We start from the raw sequence: 19,275 nt of genomic DNA, 5'->3' as shown, positions 1-19,275 counted from the left end.
TAATTTGCTTTACAGTTTAAAATTCCCATCCAAGATTATTAGCAACAGCACAACAACCAAGCAATAGTGTGAAATATTAATGACATAAGTCAAGTTTTAAGGCTTTTATTCTATAACCAGGCCTGTGATATTACCTAAAGATTAAAATGTAATTTTGTCCTTTATGTAGAAGTTTGAGTTTTGTATCATATTTGATGAAATAGTTGACAATGTTGGGAAACTGAGACTTGCTTGGAACATATCAGGTGATATTGAAATGTACAGATTCCTACAAGGTTGGGCAGGAGGGAGGTAGAGACGTTGCTTTCCTTGGCAGGAATGGTTGGGGAGTGTGGGCCATCTACAAGCAGTGTTAGAAATCCCAAGATCAGTGATCATCTATTCAAAACCTAAATGAGAAAATATTTCTTCCCCAACAGGGGACTGGTTTTTGGAATTCTCTGCCAAAGTTGTTCAGTGACTGAGTATATTCAAGGCAAAAATTGACAGATGTTTAGACATTAAGAAACATCAAGAGATTGTGCAGAAAATTAGTGCTAAGATGCAATACCAGCCGTGATCTTATTGATTGTTGGAAAAGGCACAGGCAGAAAAAATAATCTCATTTTATGTATCTTATGCAAGAGATAAATAAAATAATTAGCTATAATAACAAAGCAGTGAGGCATAATTATTGTATAATTGACACAGATGGTTTCCATAATAAGTACAAACATTAGAATTTATAACAGACACTGTTCTTATAACTCTATTAATCTGGCAGTCTCAAGACTTTGATGGTACTGGACTTGCAGATTTTTCCATACACTTCAACCAGAAGGATAATCTTGTCTCTGGCAAAAGGGATCATCTTCATCTCATTCCCTCTTGCTGGACACAAGCAAGTATTACTGTTACAATGTGCATTGCTACAAGCTTCTCATAGCACAGGCATATTGCCTTTCAAGTGTCTTAGGTGATCTGAGGCTTTCTACGTGTATCATTGGGGTGTGAACAGAGATGCCACGTCATATAAGGGAATGCCAATTATCCTGGAAGGAGTCACACTTCCCTCATTCAGTTATGGTTCTGTGACAGCTCAAAGGCTGGAGTCTGGGAGCTGAGAGTTTTCGACATTTCAGGTATTTCTGAAATGTCTCATGATTCATCAGTTAATCACACACATGCATGGCAGGCTATATTGCCAGAAGTAATTTTACAGAACACACAAAACCTGGCCACTAAAGAAATAGCAGTTTCCACCTCTTGTCAGTTTAAATGCTGACAGAGGGGAATGTGAGAAAGGAAAAAAAATAGAATTAGGATGTCAGACAGGAAGTGGGGCTCTCATTCATGAAACATGTGACAAAACAATTGGTATGCAATAAAAGTAACACTTATCTCACCTCTCCACTCATCGTTTTAATCATATTTGGTTTCCTTGATAATTTGTTTCATAGATTTCTTTGCCTTTCCAATTATTTGACCTAATTTATTGTCTTTACATATGTGATTATCATGGTTTTCTGTAAAGGCTATATAATTAGAATATGCTCTTTCCTTAGAGTCAGAGAGAAGTACTGCACAGGATCAAGTCCTTCAGCCCTTCTAGTCTGTGTCGAACCATTTATACTGATTATTCCTATCGACCTGCACCAGGACCATGGACCCCATACCCCTACCATCTATGTACCTATCCAAACTTCTCTTAAACATTGAAATCCAGCTCGCATTTACTGCTACTGGCAGCTCATTCTACACTCTCACAACCATCTGAGTGAAGAAGTTTCCCCTCATGTACCGCTTAAACATTTCATCCTTAACCCATGACCTCTAGTTGTAGCCCCGCCCAACTTCAGTGGAAAAAAGCCTATTTGCATTTACCCTATCTATACCTGTCATAATTTTGTACCTTATACTTCTACAAAATCTCCCCTCATTCTGTTATGTTCCAATTAAATCCAATTCAAACCTGTTCAATCTTTCCTTGTAACTCAGGTCCTCCATTCCCAGCAATTTTCTTGTAAATTTTCTCTGAACTCTTTCAAACTTATTTACACCTTTCCTGTAGGTAAGTGACCAAAACTGCACACCTGTCGCTAAGGATGATTTAAATATCTCTGCTAGGGTCCCTGAAATTTCTGCACTGAGGGATCACCTTGTCAAACTCTGGGGATTTATCCACCCTAATTTGCATCAAGTCAGTAAACACCTCCTCCATTATAATCTGTATAGGATCCATGGTGGATGCTGCTTTGCCTTGCATCTCTAGACTCTGTGTCTGTCTCCTGAATAAACATAGAGGCATACAATTTGGTTAAGATCTCCCCCATCTCTTTTGGCTCCACGTATGGATTACCATTCTGATCTTCTAGAGGATCAGTTTTGTCCCTTGCAATCTTTTTGTTCTCAATGTCTGTAGAATCTCATTGGATTCTCCTTCACCTTGTCTGCTGGGGCAACCTCATGCCCTCTTTAAGCCCTCCTGATTTCCTTCTTAATTGTTCTCTTGTATTCTTGTACTCCATAACCAACTTATTTGCTCCTACCTGTTTTGTATCTCCTTTTTTCTTCTTAACCAGGGCCTCAATATTTCTTGAAAACATAGGTTCCCTAAACCTGTAATCTTTGCCTTTTATTTTGACAGACACATGCCCGCTTTGTACTCTCAAAATTTCACTTTTGAAGGCCTCCCTCTTACCAAGTACACCTTTGCCAGAAAACAGCCTGTCCCAGTCCACACCCACCAGATCCTTTTTGATACCATCAAAATTGGCCTTTCTCCAATTTACAATCTCAACCCCTGAGCCAGACCTATATTTTTCTCTATTTATTTTGAAATGAATGGCATTATGATCATTCAATGCAAATTGTTCCCCTATACAAAGGTCTGTCACCTGTCCTGTCTCATTCCCTAATAACAGATCAAGTATCTTACACTTAGCTCGTTGGGACTTCTACATACTGGTTAAGGAAACTTTCCTGAATACATTTGACAAGCTCTTGACTTTGTCTGAGGTCTTAACAACAGTTGTCTCCACAACCTCTCCACTATCTATTCTGGCACTCTGGTTCCTATCTCCATGCAACTCTAGTTTGAACCCTACCCCTCCCCTCAATTGCAGCACTGGTAAACCTTCCTGCTAGAATATTAGACCCTCAACAATTCAGGTACAAACTATCTCTTCTGTACAGGTCCTACCTTCCCTGAAAGAGACCCTCAATTAACCAAAAATCTGATGCCCTCTGTCCTAAAATAGCTCCTTAACCACATGTTAAACTGTAACTTTCCCATTTCTGGCCTCACTAACACAAGACTTAGGTCGCAGTCCTGACATCACAAACCTGGAGGTTCTGGCCTTTAACTTAGCACCTGACTCCCAGAACTCATTGCAGAACCTCGTCAGTCTGCCTGCTTATGTCGTTGGTACCTACCTCGACCACAACTTCTGGCTGTTCACCCTCCTGCTTAAGAATGCTGAGGACTCAGTCCAAGATGTCCCAAACCCTGGCACCTGGGAGGCAACATATCATCCAAGGAATGTTGTGGTCTCATTCACAGAGCCTCCTCCTCTAACTAACAAATCCCTTATCACCACAGCTTGCCTCTTCTCCCCCCCCCCCCCCCCGAGTCAGTGTTAGAGACCTGACTGCTGTGTCTTTCCTCTGCTAGGTCATTCCCACCCAAACAATATCTAAAGTGGTATACCTATTGTTGACAAATTGGCCACAGGGGTACCCTTTTGTGTAACCCTTTTATCCTTTCTGACTGTCACTCAGTTTCCTGTGCCCTGCATCTTGGGCGAAACTACCTCTCTATATGTCCTATCTATCACCCCCTAAGCCTTATAAATGATCTGGATTTCATCCGGATCCAGCTCCAAATCCTTAATGTGGGGTGTTAGATGTTGCAACTGTATGCATTTCTTAAAGATATAGTAGCCAGGTTCACTGGACATCTTCCTGGTGTCCACATCCTACAAGAGGACCATCCAGTTGTCCTGTCTGGCATCCATACTGACCTAACTGAGCAAAAATAAAGAAGAAAAAACAATAAATAAACTGTGGGAAAAAATAGCTACCCTCAGAATTTTGCTTTCTCTCACTCAAGTCACTTCTCGCTGAAGCATGGAAGAGCTAAAGCCTTAACATTCCCAGTCTAACGCTGCTCACCCCAATGATAGTCACTCCACGTGCCCTTGTCTTATTTTAATTTGTTTTTGCCTATCATTCCTGATCTCCGATTGGCCATTGCTCAAAACACCCAACTGCTCCAAGTTGATTCCTTATGTAGTCGATCGGAGAACCTGAGTGAGCTACGTCTTTTCATACTTTTGATTTCCATTTGGCCGCTGCTCTAAAAAAAACTACTTCTACTTTGACAACTACATCGAGTTGCTCCCTTATGTCCTTCATGTGTTTCCAATAATTTATTGTTGCTATTTATATTGTTCTAATTTTTCCAGGCAAATTTATTTTTTTCTTGAAAACTTTATGCTGGTGTTTGAATCTCAGAAAGGCAGCATCCATTATTAAGGACCTCCAGCACCCAGGGCATGCCCTTTTCTCACTGTCACCGTCAGGTAGGAGATACAGAAGCCTGAAGGCACACACTCAGCGATTCAGGAACAGATTCTTCCCCTCTGCCATCCGATTCCTAAATGGACATTGAAGCTTTGGACACTATCTCACTTTTTTTAATATACAGTGTTTCTGTTTTTGCACATTTTAAAAAACCTATTCAATATACATAATTGATTTACTTGTTTATTTATTATGTTTTATTATTATTATTTTTTCTCTCTCTGCTAGATTATGTATTGCATTGAACTGCTGCTGCTAAATTAACAAATTTCCCATCACATGCCGGTGATAATAAGCCTGAATCTGATTCTAATTCTGATATCCATTTGATGAATACATGTTCTGCGAATAATGTTGCTTTTTTTTTGCGTTCTGTTGTCAGTTCATAATTGGCTTTTCTATGTATTTGCACACTAGTCTTTTTGTCAGTCATGATTGCCATGATAAAGCATGATATATTGCCTAACTGTTCACTCTAATTAGCTGTGATCCATTCTCTATTTGGAATTGTTGGGATTGTTTGGGTTGGAAAACTAATCATGTTTGCATTGTATGAGCTTCATTTCCTTATGCCTTTTTATCTTTTCACAACTAATTTTAAGACAGTTGAACCTCCCTTAAGGTTATCATCTATATTACAGGCTTCCTTATTAATTATTAATTAATATTATTTCCTGTTTCATATTGCTCACTTCCATTATAATGAGGTCAATAGGCAATTCCTCTTAATGTTATTGATATTTTATTTTTATCGCTATGTTCAGTTTTTATTTCCCTTACTCATGGCTGCAAAACATTTTACAAGACAGTTGTTTGATGTGGGTGCTTTATTAATTATTTGAGTGACAATAGTATTAAGTGCATTTTTTACAAAAAGAATGCATCCAACTTGTTATTTTGCTGTCTCTCAATATCTTTACAACAAAATTAGTCATTAATTCCATTGTTCATGTTGCTTGAGATAAGAATGCCTCCTGTGTTTTGTTATAGTCATGTAACAGTACAGCACAGAAACAAGCCCTTCAGCCCATTTAGTCTGTGCCAAACCATTAATCTGCCTAATCCCATCAATCTGCACCCAGACCATAGTCTTCCACACCCCTCCCATCCATGTATCTATCAATGTTGAAATTGACCCTGGATCCAGCTCTTGCACTGGCACCTTGTTCCACACTCTCATCACCCTCTGAGTGAAGAAGTTTCCCCATATTTTCCCCTTAAACATTTCACCTTTCACCATTAACCCATGACTTCTAGTTCTAGTCTCATCCAAACTCAGTGGAAAAAGCATGCTTTTCTATACCCCTATCAAATCTACCCTCAGTCTTCTATGATCAAGGCATGAATCCAACCCTATTCAACCTTTCCCTATAACTCAGGTCCCCAACTCCCAACAACATCCATGTGAATTTTCTGTGCACTCCTTCAATCTTATTTACATATTTTCTGTAGGTAGGTGACCAACCTGCACACAGTACTCCAAATTGGACTTAGCCAACATTGTATACAACTTCAACATAACATCCCATCTCCTGTACTTAGTACCGTAGTTTGATTTATGAAGGCCAATGTGCCAAAAGCTTTTGTTACAATGCCATCTACCTGTGGTGCTGTGCTCAAGGAATGATGGATCTTTATTCCAGTTCCCTCTGTTCTATCACACTTTTCAGTGCTCACTGTGTAAGACCTACCCTGGCTGGTCCTCCCAAAGTGCACCACCTCACACTTGTCTGCATTAAATTCCATCTGCCATTTTTCAGCTGGTCCTGATACCGCTGCAAGCTTTGATTGTCTTCCTTGCTGTCCACTACACCGCTAATCTTGGTATCATCTGCTAAATTTGTTGATCCAGTTTACCATATTATCATCCAGATCGTTGATATAGATGAGAAACGACAACAGACCCAGCACCGATCCCTGGGGCACACCACTAGTCACACACCTCCTGTTAGAGAGGCAACCATCTACTCCCACTCTCTACCTTTTCCTGCAAAGCCAATGTCTAATTCAATTCACTACCTCATCTTGAATGCCAAATGACTGAACCTACTTGACTTCCTCCCAATTGGGACCTTGTCAAAGGCCTTGCTAAAGTCCATATAGATAACATCCACTGCCTTGCCTTCATCAACTTTCGTAGTAATTTCCTCTAAAAACCCTATAAGATTTGTTAGACACGACTTAGCAAACACAAAGCCATGCTATCTATCTCTAATCCCTCCCTGTCTATCCAAATATTTCTGTATTTGGTCCCTCAGAATATCTTACAGTAACTTCCCAGTAAATTAGAGGTTCACGGGCCTATTATTTCCTGTCTTATTCTAAAAACCTTTCTTAAACAATGGAACAACGTTCGCTATCCTCCAATCCTCTGGCACTTCATCCTTGGCTCAGGATGTTGTAAATCTCTGATTGGGCCCCTGCCATTTCTGCACTAGCTTCCCATAGGATCTAAGGGTACACCTTATCAAGTTCTGGGGATTTATCCACCTTAATTTTCCTCAAAACAGCAAACACCTCCTCCTCTGTAATCTGTATTGGGTCTACGGCCTCACTGCTTCTTTGCCTCACATCTATAAACTCTATGTCCATTTCCCAATTAAATAAAGATGCAAAAAATCTATTTAAGATGTGCCCCATCTATTTTGCCTCCATGCATTGATTTACCACTCTATTCTCCCAGAGGACCTATTTTGTCCCTTGCTATGCTTTTGCTCTTAACATATCAGCAGAGTCCATAGGATTCCCCTTCAACTTATTTTCTAGCGCAATCTCATGCCTTCTTTTAGGTCTCCTTGATTACCTTAAGTGTTCTCTTGCACTCCTTACACTACTCAAGTTTTTCGTTTGTTCCTGTGGATTGAATATTGCAGACGGGTGTGGTAGAAGTCTGATATCAAAGATAGGAATCAATGGAGTTGAGGGTATAGGTTATACCTCTACAGCAAACAAAAACTTTAATAACTACAAACACTGAATCAGCAGATAGACTGTCAGAACTGTGGTGTGGGGTAGAAACAGAGCAGCTAACTTGTCAATGGGGAAATGTAATCACCTGCTGTAGTGGGTGTGTTAATAACAAGAATCCAGTCTGATGGTTATTCAAGGCATTGATAAGGAGCTTAACCAATCTGAGTGGAGTGAGACAGAGTATCGAGCAGTCAAGTTACATATTACTGTGGTGATTTGCACATAGCATGGTGACTTTTACTTCAATCATGGAACAAGCGGTTCGATCCATGAACTTGATAGAGGGGTGGACCAATGTTAGATTTCTGAGTGACAGTTCTCATAGTTTCATTATATCTCTAATACTGGAGTTTGATGAGGTATCAGTCCTGCCCTTTGTTCTCACCCAGCGCTATTGGAATACTGAGGGAAAACTGCACTGGTTCCTTGATTGGTACTCCTGCAGTCCACCTGTCATCCACTCCACTGATACCCTTATGGGCCCTGCATAACTGTGTCAGGTTTCCTTGGCCTTTGCAATATGCAGGAGTCTGCAAACAAACCTGAAAATGCACAGAGCTCTTCAAAGTTATGTGTGACTATTGTGTCATGAAGGTTCAGCAGTTTATCAGCTTTTATGAGTCACTGAGTATGAATTTCATTGGTGAAGTCGGCACATGGAAAGCAGGCACCATTCATTTGCAGAAGGCAATTGTCAACTAAGTGAGCCCTTCTTGGAATTGGTGTTAATGTTTACCATGGTGAGGCTTGAGGTCTTGCTCCATAGCAGTAATTCTAGGCTCAGAAGTGAGCCCAGCTGAATTTCCACCATTGTAAATTAGCTAAGGAATACCTTTGCATTGTTTTGTTTTGAGTGTCAATAGTATTCCAATGTCATACAAATCATGCAGTAACTCATTAGGATACTGCAGCAGAGGAGATTCATTTGTATACTGTTCCTGTGTAGGCCCTGTTGAAGAGGCTATCAACTTAATCTAATTCTCATTCTTTTTTTCTTCTACAATCCCACAGATTGCTGCTTCTTAAATCATGTTCAATTTGTTTCATATCTTGCCATTATATCTGCTTCCACCACTCTTTCACAGTGTGCTCCAGATTTCAATAATTTGCTGATTTTTAATAAATTTCCTCCCCTGTGGTTCTTTTACCATTGATATTAAATTTGAGTCTATAAATGAAAAAAGGAAATAACTTCTCTACCCTAATGTTTCCTGCTTTCCTTCCCTACTTCCAGTACTGGATTTTCTTTCTTAATTCTTGAGTTCATTGCAATTATTATTGGAAAAGAAGTACTGACTGTAAACTGTCTACAGTAGATTTGAGGAAACATATTGTCAGATTGGGTGCTCGAGCTTTAAAATGGTGAACAGTGAATGACAGATCTTTAGTTGACAGTATATACTACCTTTAAGTACGTAACAGGAGTAAGCTGTAAGTCTTTTGCCTCTGGCAAACTATTTTATACAGCACAGTTATATGAATATAAAGAATCGCAAGTACCTTCCTTACTGTGTGAAGACATTCTCAGCGGTAAATTTGAAATAAATGTTACCATAAAAACAATATCTATGGAAAAATATTAAATGAGGGAGAATGAAAATGAATAGCTCTATTTTGTTGAGGTGTTTTTTTTTCTTCTTTGTAGTGTCCTTGTCAGTCCAAACCGATTGGATGAAGAACATCGATTAATAGCAAGATATGCAGCACGACTAGCTGCTGAAGCAGCATCTTCAGTAGGTTTCGTTTCTTTCATTTTTAAATGTTTTAATGTGATAATTAAATTTTGTTACAGCTGAACAGTTCAATATTACCTGCTGCATCATTTTGATCATTCCGTCTCAGCAAACAGTACATTTGTGAAATCCACTTTACATTCCTCAGTTTAGTTTGCAATGCGCTTTATGAATTGAATACTTTAGATAAAAATAAAGTGGAACGTGGAGTTATTACGAAGTGAAAGATGCATTTGTAGCTAATTGCTACTGTTTTTGTCTCAATTTTAAGTGTTTCATAAGTCTAAACTGTCTTTAGGAGGCTAACTTACAAAATAGCACTGCAGAGACACAGCAGATTTAAATTTAATATACAGTGATACATAATTTTTACACTGCAGCATCATTGACACCTTGGATATTAAATCACTTTTTTTACCTTCCTGCTGCAAAAACAAATCCATTCCTCTTCTATATTTAGCTCTAATCTCCAATGCTTTCTAATGTTCTGTGGAAGAAGTACACAAATTCTAAAACAAAATGTTTATAAATCTTTCTAGCAGCAGCGTGCTCCCTCTGATCTTACCTCTACCATAGATGCCAATAAGCAGCAACGGCAGCTGATTGCTGAACTTGAAAACAAGAATAGGTAGGTGATGCAGCTTTAATTTTATTTTTCTGCTCCTTGCATTCATACATTAATATTTTTGCATCTTCCACAAAAATGATAAGACAGTGCTACTGTGGTTAATTTACAAGGCAGGTCATCCATTTGGCTAGCCTAACAGCCAGAGACTTGAGTTTAAATCAACAATGGTATATTTTCAGAAATGCACATCCATGCTATTAACTGAATGTAAATTTTAACACCATTGTTGATTTAAACTCGAGTCTCTGGCTGCGCTCATCTGCCTTATATGTGACTCTTAAAGGTCCTCAAAAATGGCCTGACAATATTTCTCATTTGTACCTTGAGAGCAACATTGAAAGAGAAATGTGGAACAGGAAACTGACTCCTGATTACTTGTATCATCCACTCTAAGATAACAGATCACTGCTCCCTCATGTTGATCAACACTTGGAAGGAGCACTGAAAATAGCAAAGGCACAGAATGTATGCTGGTGGGGAACTTAAGTGCCCATTGCCAAGAGAGGCTTTCTAGTGTTGTGACTGTTACTAAGTTACTGGAGAAACCATTACATATGAAGGTGTTTATTTGTCATGCTGTGAAACTGTGTACAATAGCATCAGACATGGTTATGAAATCTCTGGTAAGGCTGCAGTTATTGATCAAGGCACTGGTCTTTATTTCTTCTTGGTCTATGGCCTTCTGGTTCAATCCAGAAGTGTTTATTTGAAGACTTGAATCTATTTTTTTGTCACCTAACACAATATTACCATTGTATGGATTTCATGTCAATAAACAGATTTACATCTTTTAAATAAAACAGAATATACCCCTGGGCATTTGCGTTCAGTTTGCTTAGGACATTAGACATCAAATTATTGGAAATGGAAGATCATGATTTCCGTTTATTATCACTTGAACGTTTGTTCTCAAAGAATGCAGTAGTCCATTGCAAAATTAGGAGAAGGCAGGAGGATGGAGTTGAGAGGGTTAATAAATCAGCTATTATAGAATAGCAGAGCAGACTCGATGGGCTAATTGGCCAAATTCCGCCCCTATGTCTTATGTAATACAAGTCACTCCCACATTAGGACCATGATTGCATATTCAAGTTTGGTGTGTGAAATCAAACCTTATTACACCAATAAGCTATCAGTTTAGATTAAGATGTTTCTTCAATTATAAGCATTTATATGTGATTTAATTTTAAAGTTAAAATTTTATAGTTATCAAATACTTTTTGTAACGTCACTCTAAATCCATCACTGTCTACTGCATCAATGTTCTCGCAAAATATTTCCCCTGTTCTTCACCAACAATTGGCTGCCAGATGTTAAAAATTTAGTGTTGAATTTGTGGTATCCACCTATAAACCCTCTGTCTCAAAGGAGTGTGTCCAGACTGAACCAAGTTAATACCTCACAATAAAGACCTTTTGGCTAGAAGATTTGCACTGAAACATTCTAGTGGAACTAATGTCTGCGATTATATCCTGTGTCCTTATAAATCCATAGTGACTTTTGTCATTTGTCAGAGAAATCCTGCAAGAGATTCAGAGATTGAGACTTGAGCATGAACAGGCATCTCAGCCTACACCTGAGAAGGCACAACAGAATCCCACCCTCCTTGCTGAGCTACGACTCCTCAGGTAAGCCATTGAAAATGCACTTGAGTGAAACGTTGTTCTGGGAAATGTTGACCAATTATGAGGTCAGTTTTCTCTTTAACCTTCTTTCTTCTCTGTCATCACTCCTTTCTGTTCCTTCCTTCTGCAGCAATGTTGTTTTTTTTGCAACTCCTGCACAAGAGAAGGGGGAAAAAGAGCTACTTTGGATGAATTGTCCTGGTTTTGATATCAGTGCACACAATGTGTTTCGTTTGCTTTGCATGGATGGGGAGAGAGTGCGAGATCACAACCCTGCTTACTGTATTCTGTTGAAAATATAAAAATTGCTTTGTGCTCTAATCAATGGAACACAACAGCACAATTATTACAAAAATTAGTCAAGATGATATTCTACAGGAGAGTAAGGTATCAGGACAGAAATATCACTCCTTGATAATCATAAAGATTGATAACTGTGATGTAGTATATAGTAGCTGACCTATGGAGTCAAACCATCTATATGATGTTATCAGGCACCGTCTTTATAGCTGCAAACTTTTGCAAAGTAACTGATGTGTCACCCATTTATAAACTAAGCTAATAAAGGGATTAAAACACTTCAAATTAGCCTGGTTAAAGAAGGACAAATTTACTGGCCACAGATGTTACATCCCTATGTATTCCTGGAAGGCTCTTTTGATCCCTTTTTCTGTGTGTGTTGGTATCGCTGTCTCATGCTGGTGGACCACTGAAGAAACTTGTGTGACGAAATCTGGTGGACAATGATCTCCAGCAAAATCACTTTCAAATTTATCAGATTGTGAAGCTTGTACCTATCTTGTATCCCTAATGTCAGTTTCTTGGATGCTACCAGATACTGGTATTTCCTCCTCAAGTTAACTACCTATGTCTATTTTGATAGCAACATATTACTTTTTTGTGTTTGATTATTATGTTTGAGTAGTTTCAGAGCAAACTCATTCAGTTCAAATGAAGTTATTTTGGAATTGGAATTGGAACTAGTTTATTACTTGTTCTGAGATACAGAGAAAGGCTTGTCTTGCATACTGTCCGTACAGATCAAATCGTCACACAATGCATTGGGGTAAAGGAGTAACAGACTGTAGAATGAAGTGTAAGAGCAACAGAGAAAGAACAGTTCAGGTAAACAAAAAGGTGCGAGGTCATAATGAGGTGAACTGTGAGGCAAAACGTACATCTTATCATACTAGGGAACTATTCAGTTATCTTACTACAGTGGGGTAGAAACTGTCCTTCAGGCTGGCTATGTGCTTTCAGGCTTTTGTGTCCTCTTCCTCATGGAAAATGGGAGAAAAAATGGTGTCCTGGGTGGGCATGGTCTTTGTTTATGCTGGCTGTTTTAATAAAGCAAGGGAAGTACAAAGTCCATGGTGGAGGGGGTGATTTTTCTGTGATGTGTTGAGCTGTGTATACATCTCTCTACAGTTTTGTTGCCATCATAAGCCATTATGCATCAAGATAGGATGCTTTCAATGGTGCATAGATAAAAATTGTTAAGAGTCAATAGGAATATGCCAAATTTATGAGAATTAGAGACATTGATGAGCTTTCTAGGCCAAGGCATCGATGTGGCTGGACCAGGACAGGTTTCAGTGATGTTCATTCCTAGGAACTTGGAGTTCTCAAACCTGTCAATTTCAGTACTATTGATGTAGATAGGAACATGTGCACCTCCCCCTTCTTGGAAGATAATGGCAAACTCATTTGCTGACTTTGAGGGAAAGTTTGTTGTCATAGCATCATGTTAACTAAGCAGTCTATCTCCTTCTTGTACTCCAACTTATTATTATTTGAGATGCAGCCCACGTGGTGCTGTCATCAGCAATTGTGTAGATGGAATTACACAAGAATCTGGCCACGCAGTCATTTGATTTTTGTTCTTCTTTCTATAGTTAATGAAGCTTGCCAAAATGACAGTTACTTGTGCTCACACTGACTCTTCCACCCATTGCCTGGCTTCAAAACTATTAACAACATCCATAAATGTTTTGTTTGCCCACTTGATCGTTGCATTTGATTTCAAAATTAACCTTAAACACAATGACCTCAAATGTATCTGGAATTTGTGATGGATTAGTGTCAAAATAAAGATGGATAAAGTTAAATTGCAAAGGAAAAAAATATAAGTGTTTAGTAACCCTTGATCTATGTGCCCAAGGAACTTGCATCAGGACTACAAGGTTTGTACATGCGTTTATAGCCCAACAAATGTAAAGGGGAAATAGCTGGAGGTCATTGTCCATAAGATGTTGTCACGCTCATCCTTTCAGTTTTCTATTAGAGAAGTTCTTCAATAGAAGGCATAGGTTTAAGATGAGCAGGAGCAGTTCTAAAGGGGATTTGAGGGGAATGTTTATTGCATAGAGAGCAGTTGTGATAATCCAGAACTCACTACCAAAGGACGTTGTATGCATTTAAGACAATAGGACAATGCATTTAAGAGACATTTAGGCAGGCACTCAAATAGCAAGGCATAGAAGGATGCAGACATAGTGTGAACAAAAGGGATTAGTGTATACGGGCAAAAAGGTTGGCATGGAAGTTGTGAGCGGATGTCTCTGTCATTTTTATGAATTTATAATTAAATGTAGAATAACCACATTGTAGACGGAAGACTATAGCCAGAAATAGGCCTTTTAGCCCACAGTGTTGTCTTGAACTGATTAAGCTAATGACACCTAATTCTTTCTGCCAGCACGTGGTACATAACCCTCTATTTTCTGCGTATTCATGTGACTATCTAATAGCCTCTTAACGCCTCTATCATATATACGCCTCCACCACCAGCCCTGGCAATGCATTTCAAACACCCACCATTTTCAGTGTAAAATAATCTTGCCCTGCACGTTGTCTTTGAACTTTGCCTTCTCACCTTAAGTTTGTGTCTTCTAGAATTAGGCATTTTGATCTGAGGAAAGAAACCAGCTATCTACATATCTATGCCCCTCATAATGTTATAAACCTCTCAGATCTCCCCTCAGCCTCAGCCACTCCAAAATAAAACAGCACAAGTTTATCCAACTTTTCCTTTTAGCACATGTGCTCTAATTCAGGCACCATCCTGGTAAACCTCTTCAGCACTCTCTCCATAGCCTTCATATTCTTCCTGTATTGTGGCAAACAGCTGAATGCAGTACATCAGATGCAGCCTAACCGGAGTTTTATAAACCTGTAACGTAATTTACAGCAATGTATAAATTATTTGCTTCAAATAGATTGAACTGAACTTTATCAATTTATTATTTGAAAAAAGAGGAATTGTAAATTTAGTAAAAGTGAAAAAGGAAGCATTTAACTTTGGGAAGCTGAAATTGTACAAAGCCCTTGAGGAACATAAAGGAGGCAGGGAAGAACTTAAGCAAGAAATTTGTAATGTTAAAAGAGGCCTTTAAGTGTTCTTGGCAAGTAGGATTAATGAGAATCCCCAGCCATTTTATACATGTATTACAGCAAGATGGTAGCTAGGGAAAGGATAGATCCAGTCACAGGCAAAGGAGGAATGCATGGAGACAGAGGAAGTGACCGAGGTCCTTTATAAGTACTTCACACAGTATTCACCGAGATGGACCTGCATGATGTTGAGATCAGGATGGAGTATGTTCTTATTCTATATGAAGTAGATATGAGTCATTTGAACAATATTGTGGTGGATAAGTCCCAACTGCTACTGCTGAGAGAAGATCCTTAGGAGCAGTATTTACCCACATTTAAAAAGTATGGACTTATTAGGGAAATACAGCAGGGCTTTGTATTGATTGAGTTATTTGAGGAGATGACAGAGATAATAGATGAGGGCAGTGGATGTCATCTACATGGACTTTCATGAAGTATTTGACAAGGTCCCTCTTGAAAGGTTGGTCAAGAAGAAACAAAATCTGGTTTATTGTCACTGACACATGTTGTGAAATTTGTTGCTTCATGATAACAGTACAGTGCCATAGATGTTTTTTAAATTACTATATATTACAATAAGAATATATTTTTAAAAATAGTGCAAAAAGAGAGCAAAATAATGAAGTAGTGTTCATGGGTTTATAGTCTGTTCAGAAATCTGATGGCAGAGGTGAAGAAGCTGCTCACAAAATGTTGAGTGTGCATCTCCTCCCTGATGGTACCAGTGAAAAGAGTACATGTGCTGGTGATAATAAACCTGATTCTGATGATGCTACCTTCCTGATGCATTGCCTTTTGAAGATGGTGAGAAGGCTAGTGCCTGTAATGGAGCTAGCTGACTCTACAACCCTCTTCAGCTTTTTCTGATCGTCTATGCCTCCATACCCAACAGTGATGCAACCAGTCAGAATGCTTTCCATGGTACCTCTGTAGAAATTTGCTATTCTTTGGTGACATACCAAATCTCCTCAAACTTCTAAGATTAAGGTGTGTGGGACCCATAGTGAATTGGTGAGTTGGATACAAAATTGTTTCAGTTATAGAAGACAGAGGGTAGTGTAGAGGGGTGTTTATCTGACTGGTATTGTGCATAAAAATCTGACAAATCATGATGCAGCTAAATACAGCATTAGTTTGGCTATATTTGCGGTACTGTGTCTAGTTCTTGTAACCACACTATACGAAGTCTGAGAAGGTTTGAAGAAGGTGCAGACGAGGTTCACTAGGATGCTGTCTGGATTGGAGTGTATGAACCATACGGAGAAGCTGGACAAACTTAGGTTGCTTTCTCTGGAGCACAGAGGCTGAGGATAAAAATACGTAAAATTATGAGGAACATACAGTCAGATTCTTTTCCCCAGGGGGATAATGTGGAATACTGGAGGGCATAGTTTTCAGATGAAAGGGGAAAAGTTTAAAGGAGAGATGCCAGGCACGTATTTTTTTTTTACACGGAATATGATAGGTGCCTGAAATGTGCTGCTGGAGGAGGTGATAGAAGCAGTATGATAGCAACTTTGAAGAGGTTTTTAGATTGACACATGAACAGGCAGCAACCAGTGGAATACCAAACAAGTGTAGGCAGATGGGATGAGTTAAATTGGCATCATGGTCAGTGCAGACATGGTGGCTGACCAGCCATTTCCTGTACACTACTTGCTATGTTCTGTGAGATCATGTTAAATTATTTACCACATTGAATGGCTTGGAAATTCTAGCAAGACTGCAAGTATTTATGTCAGTTATGAGAACATGCTGAACATGATCAGTGTGGTGAACTACATATACCTGTCTGGACACGCCCCCTGATGACTGCTCCTGTGGCTCCTCCCACAGACCCCTGTATAAAGGCGATTGAGGCCTGAGCCCGGCCTCTCTGTCTCCAGGATGTAGTATAGTGGTCAACCACTGCTTGTTCCTTCTTCCAGTCAATAAAAGCCAATATCTCGCCTTTACGTCTCAGAGAGAGTTATTGATGGTGCATCAATCAGGTCTATTTACAAGTTTGCAATTGTAGCCTTCCGTTTTTCCTGTTTATGACACACTAAGGCATGGAGACATCTGGATAAGGGCAGTAGTGTGTGATGCACCATCAATAACTCTCGGAGATGTGAGGCGAGATATAGGCTTTTATTGGCTGGAAGAAAGAACAAGCAGCAAATGACCACCACACTACATCCTGGGACTGAGGCCGGGGCTGTGTCTCCAATCGCCTTTATACCGGGGTCTGTGGGAGGAGCTACAGGAGCAGTCAGCGGGGGGGGGGGGGGGGCGTGTCCAGACAGGTATATGTAGTTCACCACAGTGTGGAACTTGTCCGAAAGACAGTTCAGTGAAATTCACGCACACTTCATGCACCAAGGGTCCGTGAAGAGTGTGAGGGAAACACATGTCAAAGCATGTTGTCAATACACATGTGACACATATTTTTAAATGGCAACCTGCCCTGACAGATTCTAGCCTGCTGGAAAGTAGTCATAGTTAACTGTGCTTTTTATTAAAACATTCTCCTTCCTCCCAGTGGCACCCATACCACTCCAACAACTGCAATCTGGGCCTTTTTAAACAGCTGCTCACTCTGCCTCAGCTACAGTCTCATATTTCCCAAATACCCAATCTAAATAATGCCCTAAATCTTCCTTATCTCCCATTCCTCCTTCCACCCCTTTACATGAAACTTTCAGCTTCTGCTTTGAACTAAGCAGTAATTGTTAAGGAACTTGATTTGCTTATCTGTACATAATTCATTCTGAATGCATTAAAATTGGCAACACATTTTGTGCTCAGGTGTAGCCATTTTCACAAAATATGTTGTCCTCCATGTTTCGTATGTCTTTCGCAGCATGGAGAAATTTCCAGACAATACTTTTGGAATGCTATTGTTTTGTAGGGATAGGGATTGTAAGGACAAAATTGGTTTCTGGAAGATCAGAATGAATCTCTGGAAGATCATGTGTGTAGCCAAAAGAGATGGGGGAAGATCTTAAATTAATTTTTTGCATTTGTATTAACTCAGGAGATGGTCAGGGAGTCTATAAAAGTGAGGCAAAGTGGCATCAACTTCATGGATCCTATTCAGCTTACAGATGGGAGGTATTGAGCCAATTACAGTAGATACATCCCCCGGGCCTGACAAAGTGTGTGGGAGGCAAGTGCAGAAATTGCCAGGAAATGGGATATTATGTTGAGGTTGTGTAAGGCATTGGTGAGGCCTCATTTTGAGCATTGTTTGCAATTTTGTTCACCTACCTACAGGAAAGATGTAAGTAAGGTTGAAAGAGAACAGAGAAAATTTACAAGGATGTTGCTGCATCTGAAGGACCTGAGTTATCAGAAAAGATTGAATAGGTTTGGGCTTTATTCCTTGCAACATAGAAGAGGGAAAGGACATTTGATAGAGGTATACAAAATTACAAATGTTTGTATGATGGGTATATAGATAGGGTAATTGCAAGCATGCTCTTCCACTGAGTTTGGGTAGGTCCACAACTAGAGGTTATTGGTTAAGGGTAAAAGTTAAAAAGTTTAACATGGGGGGAAACTTCATCATTCAGAGAGTCATGAGAGTGTGGAATGAGCTTCCAGTGTAAGTGGTGCATATGAGTTTGATTTTAACATTCACGAGAAGTTTGGATAGGTACGTGAATGATGGGGTATGGAGGGCTCTGGTACTGGTGCAGGTTGATGGGAGTAGGTAGCTTAAATAGTTTAGCATGGACTAGATGTGCCAAAGGGCCTTTTTCTGTGCTGTACTTTGCTATGATAATATGAGCACTTGTCAATTTAACAAAGTAATATCTTTACTTTGGTACAATAAAGTTTCTCAATTTCATTGGAGCATCTTTTAATGGAGAGGCATTTATTTTTCTCTATTACTTCTGAGTGCTTGAATTTGTGTGCTTTAAGGCCCAGGTATAAGGGGCAGGTTGCTCTGGTAGATTGGGAAACTACATGATGCACCATCAATAACTCTTGGAGAGGGAGGCAAATGATAGGCTTTTATTAGCAGCAAAATGGAGCACAGCAGCTCGGAGACTGAGGGGGGGAGCAGTGCCTCCAATCACCTTTATACAGGGGTCTGTGGGAGGAGCCACAAGAGCAGTCAGCAGAGGGGCGTGTCCAGACAGGTATACATAGTTTACCACACTACATTAAATAATAAGGCAATGAACAAGCAATAAGTAGCATTAAAAATACATACATGACATACAGCAAATATAAATTGCTTTAATGTTTTAAGAATCTGATTGATACTGCCTGAAGTCATTTCACTGAAGGTAGCAAAGATCAAGTACTTTTTAATAACGTTATTGGCATAATACAATCGTTAACAAGTTCTGGTACAAAAATATCTGCTGTG

General features: G+C 39.4%; 1 protein-coding gene across 24 annotated transcripts in view; it reads left to right on the top strand.

Annotated features, from left to right (window-relative positions):
- Window positions 1-19,275, top strand: part of dtna (dystrobrevin, alpha) — a 289,844-nt gene that overhangs the window by 225,282 nt on the left and 45,287 nt on the right. For 18 of the 24 annotated variants that reach the window (XM_073042943.1, XM_073042971.1, XM_073042867.1 and 15 more), the window contains 3 exons: window positions 9,179-9,266; window positions 9,806-9,894; window positions 11,409-11,522. In XM_073042943.1, the coding sequence (XP_072899044.1) occupies window positions 9,179-9,266; window positions 9,806-9,894; window positions 11,409-11,522 (291 nt within the window). The remainder of the gene's footprint in view (window positions 1-9,178; window positions 9,267-9,805; window positions 9,895-11,408; window positions 11,523-19,275) is intronic. The other 6 variants (XM_073042980.1, XM_073042883.1, XM_073043043.1 and 3 more) reach the window with 1 other exon arrangement.

Source organism: Hemitrygon akajei, chromosome 1 (genome assembly GCF_048418815.1).
Source record: "Hemitrygon akajei chromosome 1, sHemAka1.3, whole genome shotgun sequence".
Lineage (NCBI taxonomy): Eukaryota > Metazoa > Chordata > Chondrichthyes > Myliobatiformes > Dasyatidae > Hemitrygon > Hemitrygon akajei.
Note: the sequence above shows the minus strand (reverse complement) of the source record. Positions and strands in the feature narration are given on the sequence as shown.